General features: G+C 34.7%; 1 protein-coding gene across 1 annotated transcript in view; it reads right to left on the reverse strand.

Annotated features, from left to right (window-relative positions):
- Positions 1–9718: 9718 nt before the first annotated feature.
- pippin (solute carrier family member pippin) overlaps positions 9719–14849 on the reverse strand; it is a 59250-nt gene continuing 54119 nt past the window's right edge. Inside the window, exons 6-7 of the mRNA XM_072522180.1 lie at positions 12682–12821; positions 9719–10561 (exon numbers count right to left, since the gene is read on the reverse strand). Coding sequence (XP_072378281.1) covers positions 9782–10561; positions 12682–12821 — 920 coding nt within the window. The 3' untranslated portion in view covers positions 9719–9781. The remainder of the gene's footprint in view (positions 10562–12681; positions 12822–14849) is intronic.

Here is a 14849-nt window from a genome sequence, read left to right on the forward strand (position 1 = left end):
GTAGTCCAAAATTTAACCATTTCAGGTTTTTGTCACATAAGTAAAGGGGCTAGGATAGAACTGGGTGAACGATAGAGGCGCTCCTTGTTTTTTTATGGGAAAACGTCAAAAATGACAAAAGGTGCATTTTGGCTATTTTGGACCCCTTTCAAGGTCACTCTCGAACCATATATCGGATCGCTATGTATGAGGTATCGTTGTACCTTCAAATGTTTGACATATTCAACCCTTTATGGCGCCTAGTCCATCGTTTTGATGCGTATTTGACGCTTTTTGATGCATAATTGATAATTCCTGTTTAATAATCGACGATTATTTTATGCTTTTGATGTATAATCGGCGCATATGAATTGAAAACGTATTAAAAGGGTCGAAGCCTATGCAACAGTGCGTCATACGTAGCGATCAATTCGAAAGTGACCTTAAAAAGAGCCAAAAATGCTCAAAACCAACGATTTTTTGACGTTTTCCCAAAAGAAATAACATGGTCTTTCACCATCCGGTTAGTTCTGTCATAGTTCTTTTACTGAAATAAATAGATAACCACGACGATTATATAATCAAATATCCGAAGCAAAAAACAAGATTGGATTAGCTCATACATGGGTAAACTGAAAAAAAAACAAGGTGTGGGATCTCTGCGTTGTTCAGAATACTATTCAGCTGTAACTTCAAATGGAGAAACATGGTCGCCACTAGGTGTTTGTAAAGGCCGTAGAGATAATGTTCTCCAAATCCAAATTTGTGAACAAGATGGATTTTTATCTGGAGTTACTTCAAGATCTTGCAATACTGTCCAAAATAGTAAACCTTATCACTTTCCCGCTGCTGGTTGAATGTTGCATATTACACAAAAAGGAAAAATCGAAAAAGCATTAATAGGAGTTAGTAGAACGCGAAATCGGATTTTTAACCTTGTTTTGCTTAATTGTAACACTTGTCAACGATTTTAAACACATTTCATCGCCTTTTAACATATTTTAACACGATTGTCGCCGCTAAAGTGAGTTCATAGGTATTTGAAGTGTTTAAAATGTAAAGCCAATATGTTCAAAGCGTTTAAATATAACTTTTTAATTGTTAAACGTTTTTGTACTACTTTTCAACGTTTTTTGACCGTTTCCAATGCTTATAACGCTTTTCTGATCTTTACAACACATTTTTATCATGTTTCCGTTGTGATTAGTGGTTAAAGCTTTTGTACGTGTACATTAGCAGAATAAAACAGAAAAACGCTTTAAAAGCATTGCCAAATTGTCAAAAAAGCTTGTTAAGAGCATATTTGTCATGTTTTGTATGGTTTTAACAGCTTCCAATGCTTTTTAATGCTGTCTAACGCTTGTATATACTTTTTTACAACGCGTTTCTATCGTTTTTAGTCTTGTTTCAAAGCTTTTAAATGCTTTCCAACGTTTTTTTAACGATTTTATTATTTTACAAAATTTTCTAGATGCTTACAACGCTTTTTCATCGTTTTCCGTGGTGATTGGTGCTTAAACCAATTACTATTTATTCTAGAAAACGGTTCTCTCCACATTTAGAGAGAGATGGTCCAATAGGATGTATATATGCATTAGACAACGAGTAGTCAAACGATTTTTTGTTCTTGAAATGGCTTAAGCATTTCCAGAACTATGTAACATCAACTGAAGCCGATTTTGCTGGTATTGGACAATCATTCAAGCCAAAGATCATTGGATATTTATATTTTCTGCAAAGAAAATTACATTTTGCCTCGATACGTCATATATATTGACCTCATACGTCAAACCACCTCCAGCCCCTACATTAGACATTTTTTGTGCCTCTTAAAAAAAGCTCTCTTTGCCATTTATGATTCTCATATGATTTCGACTGCACATGAGAATATCGTGGTGTAAGATCTGGCACGCTTGTTCAATCAAGCATACATAAAGGTAGCAAGTACGGAAAAGGAAATATCAGGTTTCAGATCAACCGAAATATTTCCTTTTACTAAACTTAGTTTTCGGAGGAGGACTTTGCACTAGCTGAACAGTTTAGAGAACTTGTTCTAGTGGCCGATCAAGGAGAAAATGAAAACATTTCTGAATTAACACCATCAAGAGCTACTGCGGAACAGAAACCATCGACATCAAGAGCTACTGCGATACATATACCATCGGCATCAAGAGCTTTACCAGAGCCAAAAGCTGGTCCTTTACCTTCATATTCAGGTGTCGTTAAAGAATCACATGTAGCTCCTGTCCGAAAGAAATTATTTAAAAAGTCTACTACAAAAACAAAGAAACAACAATCAGAAATTTGGATTGCTACACCAGTGAAGGATATTTTCGTGGACAAAAAAGCTAAGCGCGTCTCGAAAACTGAGAAGCAAGAGGAAAAGAGCAGAATGGTGATATAAAAGTAAAAAAAATTGAAACGAAAAGTTTTGCTAAGAATAATACAACTACGGAAAATAAAAGACGTATTGAAGATGGAGATGATTCTGAATAATCTATAGAAATGGATAGTAGCGATTCGGATCTCTGTGAAATCGAACCATATCGCAAGTCTCCTGTAGCCAATGAAGTATACGTCATATGCAATGAATTTGGAAAAACAAGGAACCTTTGTATCGCTGCATTAGGTGTGAAGTATGGACACATGCAGCTTGTAGTGGTAGGGAGTCAGCTGAAGTTTTTCAATGCGAATGGTGCAAAAAAACTATTAAGAAAGCAGAAGTATTAAAACGACATTTATTTTAATACAATATGCACGTATTGCGTATTTGTAGAATATTTTAGAAATATATTTTTTATTTTTTTTTTTTATCTTGCACATCTTAAACCAAACATATTTGTCCAGAGTTCACCAATTTGTCAACTGTTTATTGTGTAAATTGTAAGTTTCTGCTTATCCGCGCGATATTACCCTCCTCCTAATATAAAGTTACATTGATAAAGTAAGTATGTGGACACCACCTTTGTTTGAAGTCAGAACCTCTCGCTTTATGTTCCATTTATATTTTGTTTCTTAGCTTAGTAACCTAGTAGTTTTTTTTTTTCGATTATCTTAGGAACCGCTCGAAATTTGATTATGCATTTAAATTGATCCACTAATTGACAACTTTTAATTTGACCTTGAGTAACGACTGTTTACTTTTTTTTAACTATAGCATAATTAAGAAATCTATTTATTTATTTAAAAAAGATTTTTAAATAAAAAATATTTAAAACTTTAGTTTTTATTATTTATTTAACAAAAATAAGACCGACTTCCTAATTCTATTTCCGTCTAATCCACAAAAATCCTTTCTGCTGAAAATAATCCTTGATTTCACTAAGCTTTTCGACCTCGTCTCCAGTAGAATTAAATATAAAAACAAATAAGCTGCAAAAGTGAGGTTCCTCCGAAAATCCAGAAATCCCTACAACCTACACCAAAATTGAAGAACATAGAAGTCAGGCCGCCGGCTACAGTTGTCCGTCAACTCCAGGGAGTATTAGGAATCTAAAAGGTATTAGTTTCAAGTAATTTCCAGTACTTGACCAAGGATAGAAAATAATTCTGTAGCCTGGTTTCAAAGATGGCCAACTCCATTTTTTTGAAAATTCAGATATTGACGGATTCTTGTGTAAAATAACATGGAGAATCCAAATCTAAATAGTTTTGGTGTCAAAAATGGCCAGAACAATGTTAAAACTGCATTTGAATGGGTACTATTCAATGATTGGTTACAAAATCGGCCAGCTCTCAAATATGTTGGTGACAAAAACGGCCATCTCCACTAAGCACCAATCAGATGGCTTCATTCTGTCACGTGGCCTCACCGCCTCAGGTGAAACAGAAGACAGCAGTGAACTGAGCTATTCTGGTGTGTTGTGACTGGCGTTGTTTTATTGTTTAGTATTTTAAAGTTTTACTAATGTACTAAAAAGATATTACTGTAATAAACCTGCAGAAATAACATGGAAGGAACTAATGTTAAAGAATCTCCTTTGTTGAAAGGAAGAAAGAAACTACCAAATCCTTCAAATTGGAAAAGAGCCAAACAGAAGATTTTGAGGTTAGTATTACACCATAACCTAACATTGAATAAACTAATAGACAAACTTAAATAACATTCATTTAAAATTACTATTACTTAGGCCTAGGCCTAGTTATTATATTATATTATATTAGAGTGAAAATGGAACAATTTCTAGTAGGCCTAACCTATTCACACTTCACATTATTTTTATTTTTCTTTAACTTATGTTAGAATAAAATAAGTTTCCCTGACATAAAACAGTTTGTATTTTGGTTTTGAATCCAATGTTTGTTTTAGGTACAGTTCAAAGGGATTACCTGGTGCTCCTTCATGTGGCCACAGAGGGAAGAAAAATTGCAGTTTATTGAAGATGCAAGATATTAATAGGTTTCATAGTGCATTTTATTCTGAAAAGACAAAAGCCAGCCAAGATGCTTTCATTCTTAAGTATTGCACAGCAGAACAACCAAAAAGAACCAGACCAGGAGACGGATCAAGACATACTAAAGGCGTAACCTACCAATATTGTATTGAAACAACAGCAGAAAATAGATTAGAGATATGTAGGAACACGTTTATTAATGTATTGGGAATCACAAAACACAGAGTTGAAGGTGTTTTCACAAGATTTAAAAAAGACGGATGTCTCATCCCCGTGGAAACTCGAGGTGGTTATAGGAAGGCTAACATATATCAGAAAAAAATTGATTCTGTAATACATTTTGTAAAGCAGTTTAAAGGCACAGAATCACATTACAGTAGAGCGAGGAGTACTCGTATTTATCTTGATTCCACCCTGTCTATTTCTAAAATGTGGAAGATGTACGAAGAATCCGTTGTTGATGAATTTAAAGTTAAAGAGTCGTTTTTCCGACACATATTCGTAACTAGGTTCAACATTAGCTTTAAAAGGCCTTCGACAGATGTGTGTTCAACCTGCCTTCAGTACAAAGAAAAAATTAAAGTTGAAAAAAATGAAGCAATATTGCAAACGCTTAAAGCAGAATACACTGTTCACACTACCCGTGCTAAAGGGTTTTTTAACCTTTTGAAAAAAGATGAACCTAATGTTGCTATAATGTCGTACGACATGCAAAAAAATATGCCTCTGCCAAAGCTCCCAGATCAGAGTGTGTACTATTCAAGACAGTTATACTGCTATAATCTGACGATAGTTTCTGGATGTTCTACTGGAACCGAAGCTTTACGCAAAGAAAATGTATCAATTTACTCTTGGGCCGAACACGAAATGAAAAAGTCTTCGAATTAAATAGCCTCTGCAGTATTTGAAGAACTTGAGTGCAGATCTAAATCTGGTTACTTTGAAGGAAAAGACACCTTAAGGATGGTAGCTGATGGGTGTCCAGGCCAAAACAAGAATACTATTGTATTAACGATGTGCATTTCTTGGCTGCACAGGACTAAAACTTCAATCACGACAGTGGAGCTTGTGTTTCCTGTTACCGGTCACTCATATATGCCTAGTGATAGAATTTTTGGTGGCATAGAACGAAGTTTAAAGAAAAGAGATACAATTGTGCAGCTTGAAGAGTATCATTCAGAATTTAGTAAGCATGGGACAGTCAAACTTTTAGGAAAAGACTGGACCAACCAAGATTGGAAGTCAGAAGCTAAAAACTGTGTTAAAGACCCAAAAAATCTTCATTTCAAAATTTCACAAGTCAAAAAGTTAATTCTGACCAAGAAACAAAAGTCAGTAACTGTCAGTGGCGAACAAAACTATAGTTTCCCAATTAATTCAAGTTTGAGTGTCATGAGACTAGGGAAAAAAGTGTGGAATATAAACCCAACTGAACTTACGCTTGGAGTCAAAGTGAATGCGTTAAAAATTAAAGACGTGCGGGTTTTATTACAAAAACATTATGGTGAAAAATGGAGTGAAATGGAAAATGTGAAATGGTATCACGAAGTGATAAACAATAATGAAATGATGCCTGAAAATCCACTTCCTGAATGTGAGTGCTCAAATAATGCAGACTGTGATGAAGTCATGGAAGTCAACCAAGTTGTAGTGGACTTTTGATTCAGAATTATTGTAAGAGTCAGATATTGTCCACCGATCAAGCAGGTATCTAAAGAACTTTTGTAGTTAGTGTATTGATCGGATCGGGTTTTTAAATTTTATTGAAAAATATTGTATTAGCCCAATAAATTAATATTTGTAACACATATTTCAACTTTTTTTATTTTCACCAAAAAAATCTTCAGTATATTACTGCTGACTTAAGATATCAGCGACACCATCAGCAATATTTTTGGTGACAAAAACGTCTATCTCCACATGTTGGTTACAAACACGGCCAACTCCATATTTCAACGTTAAATATCCCTTTAACTACAGTAAAAAGCATAAATATTATTATTCCAAGATGCTCTGGAAATCATTATTAATCAACAAAAAAAAATTCAACTGTACCCATTGTGTGGAAGTAGTTTAAACAGTTTTTTACCTATACTGAAAATTTTGCTAAATGGAGTTGGCCATCTTTGAAACCAGGCTACAGAATTACATTCTGACAATCGTTAAACTGGTTGCATACCTAGTAATTAGTGTATTTGCAACCTGCTGTTAACAATACCAAAAAAGAAGATTACGGTAAGTTGACAGCTAGTTGTAAGCGCATGGAGGAGAAGCGATGACGTGTTTCCGGAAATAAGGTTACTTTCGGACAGGTGGTGAAGAATAGAACATGGCGGTGTAACAAAAATAAGTAATTCCGATTTTATCTTGGCCGTCCGATTTTTGGAAAATAATGATTAATGTGCCGTACATAATTTACAATAAAAAATTTACTAGTGCATTGTCTTGGTGAAAGAGCACTTTTTTGCGTTCCAAACCGGGGCGTTTTCGACGCAATTCTGCATCGAATCGATCCAATAATCCTGCGTAGTACTCACCATTGATTGTTTTTTCTTTTTCTAAGTAGTCGATGTGGATGATGCCCTTCGCATCCCAGAAAACAGTCGCCATCACTTTTCCAGCCGAATGTGCACTCTTTGCCTTCTTCGGCGGCCCTTCGCCGCGTTTGCACCACTGTTTCGAATGTTCTTTGGTATCCGGTGTGTAATAATGCACCCAGGTTTCATCAATGGTGATAAATCTTCGAAAAAAATCCTTCGGATCGCGCCGTATCATCGCCAACAGCGTCTCCAAAGTGGTCACATGTTTTTGCATTTGATCGATTGTCAGCAAATGCGGCACCCATCGCGCAGGTAGTTTTTTTTTGTATAAATAATGGTGAATGATGTTGTGTACGTGTTCGTAGTAAATGTTTAGGAGCCAGTAGCGCACCTAGAATTTGCCTCTGGGGGGGGGTTTTGGTTGGTCACCAAAAATTTTTTTTCATTTTGAGTCCTTAAAATGTGTAAGTAACAGTGTCGGAAGAGGGTCCTGGGGGGGGGGTTTAACCCCCAAAACCCCCCCCCCCTCGGTGCGCCACTGTTAGGAGCTCTATTAACTCGCGGAGCTTAATTCGACGATCTGCCATAATCATGTCATGTACAGTGTTGATCATTTTCGGCGTGGTGACTTCATTTGGCCTCCCGGGACGCTCATCATCAAAAACACTGCTACGACCACGAATATTGCACATTCGTTTTACCATTTTTGTGAAGGAACTTAATCACCGAACGATACTCGACTTTTTCCATTTCTCCGAAAACACAAAATTTGCTTGCTTTGACGGCTGTAAAAACCAAACTAATTGTTTTTAAAACTTAAAATTTTGACAGACGTCATGTCATGAATGGCAAATGTCAACACCGAAACCAATTCGGTATCAAGTAGCGCCATCTATCAAAGGCTAGTTTAATACCAATCTATCTTCGTAATAAAAGAAAACTTTGTAGTTGACTTACGGAGCGAAAACCTTGACCATGACAAGGAGAACAGTGCAAAAGCTGGGTATGGTTCAAATTACGATGGAGCGTGCCATGTTAGCCGTTTCACTGCGAGACAAGATCTCAAACCGCCAGCTACGATGAAGATCAGAAGTAGCTGATGCTGTAGAGAGAATAGCAACACTGATGTGGAACTGGGCATGTCACGTGGCTCGAATGACAGATAACAGATAGGCAAAGCGGATACTGGAACAGAGACTAAGAGATGATGCCTACTGAAGCAGAGATCGTCCACTAACACGTTGGACTGACTATCTAAAACGTTGTCATAGGAGTTGGATACAAGAAGCACATGATCGAAACAGATGGAAACTTGTGAAGGAGATCTATATCCAGCAGTGGACAAGCGAATATTGAATAATGATTCCAAAAATAAAATGGGTGTAACCATTATATTTGGCACTCGGAGTGAGAATCATATCTCAGGACCATTAAAGCAGCTATAATTATAGAACAATTGTTTCATTTATGTTTTATACTTTAGGTTTGTGACATAAGTGGTCTTTTCAACTATTTTAGCACAATTGGAAAAGCACAATTTTAGGATACGATCAAATTGATTTACCAAGTGAGAGCTTTCATTTGAAACATACTTTGAGTTACAACTGTGTTTTCCATATTCCATTAAATTGAGATGGCCGAAGAGGATTTTCAGAAGACTGCATTTAACTTTGAAAATGGCTACTATGATTACCTGAGAATTCCATTCGGACTCAAAAATTGCACTCTCAACATTCCAGAGAGTAATGGAGAACGTATGAAAAGGACTTACAAGAAAAATATGTCTAGTCTACATGGAGGACATTATTGTATTTTCAACCTCTCTTCAAGAACACATCGTAAATCTTAAGAAGATTTTGAAAAATTAAGAGAAAAAAGATTTAAAATACAAGTTGACACGTGTCAATTCCTTAAGAAAAACTAATGCTATAAAAATATAAGAATTACCACTAATACATTATACAAAGAACATTATTGTTTATAAATACTAAAATAATTAACTAAAAACGCCTAAATAGGTTTTTTTAAAATTAAATAGGTTTTCTATACATATATTATTTGTAGATTTTAAACACCGTACTTTCAAAACAAAAGTTACAGTATCAACTATTCTGTAGGTTTCAGCATGGCCAGTTCAAAATTTACACCGATAACATTCTTATTAAATTTTGTTGTAATCTGTCAAAGTGTTATACAAAGTAACTGATATGGCAACCGTGTTAGTATGACGTTTCGCTTGAAGCGTTTCGAACGACCCGAAGGTAATGCTATCTGTCGATGATAAATATTAAAACCGATGTTTCAGATGGAATTTTTCAGTTCAAGATATCAAGATAGTTCTGGTTTAACGAGATTTTTCATATGTTTAGGAAAAAATATGCAACGTTTTATTGCAAATATTGTCCACTTTTTCAGTTTTATATATGTTGTTCTTAAAATTTTGTCCGGTTTCTTACCGGTAGCTTTATTATAAGCCGGAACATATTATTTTTTCCTACTGTGGCAAAACTGTACATTCAAAAATTTTCAAAAAATTCATAAGTATTTCTTATGATTATATCTTTATGCTGTAAGAAAATTAACAAAATTTTATGTTTGGTTTTCCCGCTTTATACTTAAAAAAAGTAGTTTTTTTGGGTTTTTTCGAAAACTAAAACATAAAGTTGGCTCAAAATTTGTCAAAATACTTCTTGTTGTCACATATACCTTCACAAATTTTTTCAAATTTTTTGAATGTGTAGTTTGTCTTTTGGGGTGTGCAGATCAACCAAAGAGATATATAAATAAAAAAAATAAACAAAATTTTTTATCATTTATTTAACAAAAATAACACATACTATATATAAATAATAATTTAGTAAAGCAGTCTTAAGCATCCCCACTCCCAGTCTGTCCGCTACTTCCCTGTCCGTGTTGGTTCCTTCTAGTCCACAAAAATCCCTTCTGCTGAAAGTAATCCTCGATTTCACTTAAGCTTTTCGACCTCGTCTCCGGCAAAGTTAAATATAAGAACAAACAAGCCACAAGTGAGGTCCCTCCGAAAATCCAGAAAACTCCAGAAATGCCTACAACACTTCTCACTAAAGGAAAAACTTTAGCGACACCAAACAGGGCAAAATTGAAGAACATAAAAGTCAGGCCGCCGGACAACCCTCGTATCTTAGCCGGGAACAATTCGCCCAATAAAACTCCGGGGAGTATTAGGAATCCCAAGGTATTAGTTGCCACGTAGATTAGTACGAAAAGGGCTGGGACGTAGTTGAGCCCTTGGCAGTTCTGATGTAAAAACGTGGCGAGAAAAAGGGCTGAGAGGGCAGTCCCCAAGCCGGACGTCAATGCCAGCGCTCTGCGGCCGATAAAGGTGAGGAGAAAACTGCCCATTATCGAGAAAACAAAACGGACGCACGCAGTCAGGATCGCCACCATAAAATGATCGACTTTTTGAGGCCCCTGAATGTGCTGTAAAATATCTACAGCATAGAATACGATAAGATACGTGCCGGATAATAGCTGAAGTATGTTAAATATATTTATAATAATTAGAGGTTTCAGAACTTCCGGTTGGAAGAGGGTGGTGATATTTACTTTTATCTGTGACTTTTTTTCTGCTTCTAGTCGATCGATGAGATGCTGCATTTCTTGTTTCGCCTAAAATAAACAAATGTTATAGTAAAAGTATTTTTCAGATTGATTTAGTCACGTTTTTAGAGAGTGATAAAGACAAATATTTATTATATAAATTTTTCACATTCACTTTGCCACCACTTTTATTTTTAAGCATTGGCAAGTCATACATGAAACTGAATCTTTACGACATGTGACTACATATGATATATGTTTACTTAAAGACTTTCACGAACCATAGAGCTAGAATCTTAAGGTATAACGTAGTAGATATTGAGCGAGTTACGTGAAATACTGTGATTCACGACGTGAACGTGAGCAATGGAGTACGAGCATGATTCACGATTGGACGCTCCACGCCCATTTCATCTCAGTAACTAAGACACCACTGACATTATGTGGCTATATTCTTGGACCCAAATTTTAACCCTCAACTGGCGTTGTCTGGTCAGCCGGACCCCCAGTACTTTTTTAAATCCATGTAAAACTTGCAAATTTAGCATTTATGCCTGGCGGTGCCATCTACCTTCACTCGTAAGCCACTCCATATACGCACGTAAACTGTGATTCTGTATTGCTCTGAATAGCCAGCGGTAAAGTTCATTTGGGGTCTGTGTGGAACGACGACGCTGATAGTGTTTTATTTCTGAAATGGCAGGTTCTTCCAAAATAGTGTATTTTGGAGAGCTTACTTTTGATGAAAGTGTAAGGCGGTGGTATGATGAATTAGAAAGCGAGTTTAGTGATTATGAGGACTACAACGACAAAGATTTTTCTCCAGAAAGTGACCATAACTCTGATTCTGAGATGGAAGATCAGGGGGACAATGCTAAAACACAAGAAAGTCAGGCTATAGGTGAAGAAGAAGAGGGGCTAGAAACAACAAATGAAAAGTTTTATTTTGGTAAAAATTAATACAAGTGGTCTGCTGTTCCGGCTAATCCAGATTTCAATATTAGAACAAAATAAAAACACAATCTGGTAAAAGTTCTTCCGGGGTTAAAAGGACATGCAAAATGTGGTGATGTCTCTGATCCCATAAAATTATGATAAAACAGAACTGAGAAAACTAACAAAGGAAGAATTTACAGCGTTTCTCGCTATCTTGAATTACTCTGCAGTTTATAAGCCATATGATGACGACTTTCAAGAAATATTTGCAACAGATGGAACGGGACGAGACATATTCAGATCTATTATATCTTTGAAAAGAGTATTTGTGTTGCTCGCATGTCTAAGGTTTGTTGACTGAATAGTTAGTGTAAATATTTTATTGCTTTTGTTTTAGGTTTAACAATGCAGATGATCGAGAAGAACGTAAAACTAATGATCGAACTGCAGCAGTATCTTGGTTATTTAAGCGTTTTGTAAAAAAAATGTAAAAAAAGCATGTTGTATCGACGAAATATTGATAGAATTTGGATAGAAACTATGTTCTGCTGTCAGAAAACCTTGAAAAATAAGCAATGAACTTTCTAAGGTAAGTGAGGTAAGACAGGTGAACGTTAAGGCATCAGTAAAGGTTATGCTAGTGTTATGCCCTTGCCTTACAATCGATGTCCAATTTAAATGATTCTCGAGGCAATATTCCCACGGCCTGGCGTCAGGAGTAACCTCACCGTACCTCAGGTGGGTGTTCAATAACCCAATAGAGCATTCGATGATAGACGAGATTCCACATAAACGGCTCTGAAGTCATGACATGTTAACATTCTTGCAACGAGAAAGGTCTAGAAGCATGGGCATACACTATATAGGGAATAATTAAAATCGTAGAGTTAATTTGAATTATAAACTGGTATTGTTAAGCCATAAATAAATGTATATTATAGATGAAGTAATTGCGTTTTAGTGTTATTGTAAAAAAAATAAAATAAGTGTTAGAAGATTGTGAAGAATCAGTGTAGTAAAAACTATTTTAGAATCCCAATTTACGAACAAAGATTATTATGATCAAAACAGTCTAAGAAAACGTCGGAGAACTGACGAATGCTTTGCCTCCACATCTGCATCATCTTTATCAATGTTTTTGATGAATTTAAAGATTCCTCAGACAAAAGGAATATCCATAAGACCGATGTTGAAATAGAGTTATACTTACGACCAAAGATTCAACCAAATGTGGATGTTTAAAATAATTATACCTTTATTTTATTTCCTCCTCTTAGCCAAATTAGGGCTTTTTTAGCATCTTCTAGTTTCTCTTGCCTTGTTAACCATACAGGGCTCTCTGGTAGAAAGAAGAATACCAACAGTGATGCTACAGGCAGGATAGTACTAGATACTGAAAAAGCCATAATAATATAACCAAACTAGAAACACTTTATATTTAATTTTCATTATAAAATTTTAGAAGTTATACTTCTATACGCGCGCTCCACGTTGGAAATTTGTATGGGAGTGAATCTGTGAAATAATTACATATGTAAGATAATGAGTAAGAGAGAGACAGAAGATATATTTTCTCTCTCTTCCTCTCTCGAGAATAAAAATGTTCCTTTTGTATATATAATTGATTATTATATATATTATATAAAGATATATATACATATAATATTATACATATAATAAAATATTTATTAATATTATAATTTATGTGATATGTTTTGTATTATTTATTAAATGTTCATAATTATATTATTCTTTTGTATTTCAAAATAATATTCTCAATAAATCACTGTGTGATCCAGAACGGTCAATTTTGAAATATATTTGTGTTACGTCCTCGGTATTGTAGTAGTCAGTATACCCGCATGTCACGCGGGAGACCGGGGTTCGATTCCCAGTCGAGGAGGACTTTTTTGTTAATATTATTACATTATTGTCATTTTTAAATACTTATGGATATTGAATTATTATTTGTATTGTATTATTATATGGAATTATGTTGCACTGTATTGTAGTGTATTTTTTTATGTATATTATTGTCATTTTTAAATACTTATTAATATGGCAGTTTAATTTATACTGTATTATTTTAGGTCTAAATTTTGGTATTTTAAATATCATTTTACCGTTTTCTAAAATAAAATTAGAAGACTTTTCTAACAACGAAAAACAAACTTGTACTAAATATAAGCAAAAGCTCAGCTCGTATATGGAACTTGCTTTGCTAAAAGACAGTTCAAATCGAGAAAAGCATATCTACAATAATACTCATAACATTTTATGCCCAAACACAAATGCTGAACAAGATGAAAACATAATTGTATTATTATATTAATAACAAAATAAACAATGAATTTTACTGCAGAGTATGTGTAAAAAAAAATTTGCATTCAACTCCTTTCATACATATATGAAAATAAAAATATACATTTTCATCAAAATATTGATTCAATCCTTCATTGTTAGTAAGTTGTTATTAATTCTGTTTCTCTTTCTGATATGTCTTACCTATAGAATTACATATGTAATGATTGTGCAGATTGACTCCCAAATAAATTTGTAATGGCGAATGCGTGTATAGAAGTGTAACTTCCACCGGTAGTCCCACTGGACTGCCACACCCGTTTTTTTCTTGGTAAAATATGACACTTAACAAGTAAAAGTAATTAAAAAGGTAATAGAATTAACCATCAATATATTGGAGAAATGTATAAGTCTTGTTTCGTACATAATCACTTAATATCCAGTTATTTACTTATGAATTATTATATTTTCCGATTCTGTTCTTATATTTATTCTGATATAATATAGAATAATGGTGGTCGACAGATTCCACACTCTGTAACTGACTAACATGTAACAGAAATACCAGATAGTGGACAGTTTTGTCTATCTCGGGTCTAGTATAACTAACGATGGTTACTGTAAAGCAGAAGTTCGGAGAGATTTGCTTGCTTTGATAAAGCAGAAAATTTGGAAAGATAGATCTATCTCTCAAAATATCAAGATGAGACTGGTGAATGCCCTTGTATTCTTAATATTTCTATACGGAGCAGAGACATGGATTCTTCGCGGACGCGAGCGCCAAAAAATTGATGCTTTTGAGATGTCGTGCTAGAGAAGAATGCTGTGCATACCTTGGACAGCTCATAGGACAAACGTTTCCATTCTAAACTAACTTGAGATTAAAAAAAGGCTGTCCAAAAAAAGAACCAAACGCCAAAAACGACTGGATGATACCAGATATTATACAGCTTATAAGAAAAGAAAAATAAAAGCAAATGAAGAAAGTAGAGAAACAAAGATCAAGAAAATTACTATTTAAATGGAAATAAGCCACAATTAAAGGTTAAAGTACGTTTATTGACGTTTCAATTTCCACTTTGTTTTTTCAATGTTTGTATTTTGAGAACGATTTCCGAAG

Source organism: Diabrotica undecimpunctata, chromosome 2 (genome assembly GCF_040954645.1).
Source record: "Diabrotica undecimpunctata isolate CICGRU chromosome 2, icDiaUnde3, whole genome shotgun sequence".
Classification (NCBI taxonomy): domain Eukaryota; kingdom Metazoa; phylum Arthropoda; class Insecta; order Coleoptera; family Chrysomelidae; genus Diabrotica; species Diabrotica undecimpunctata.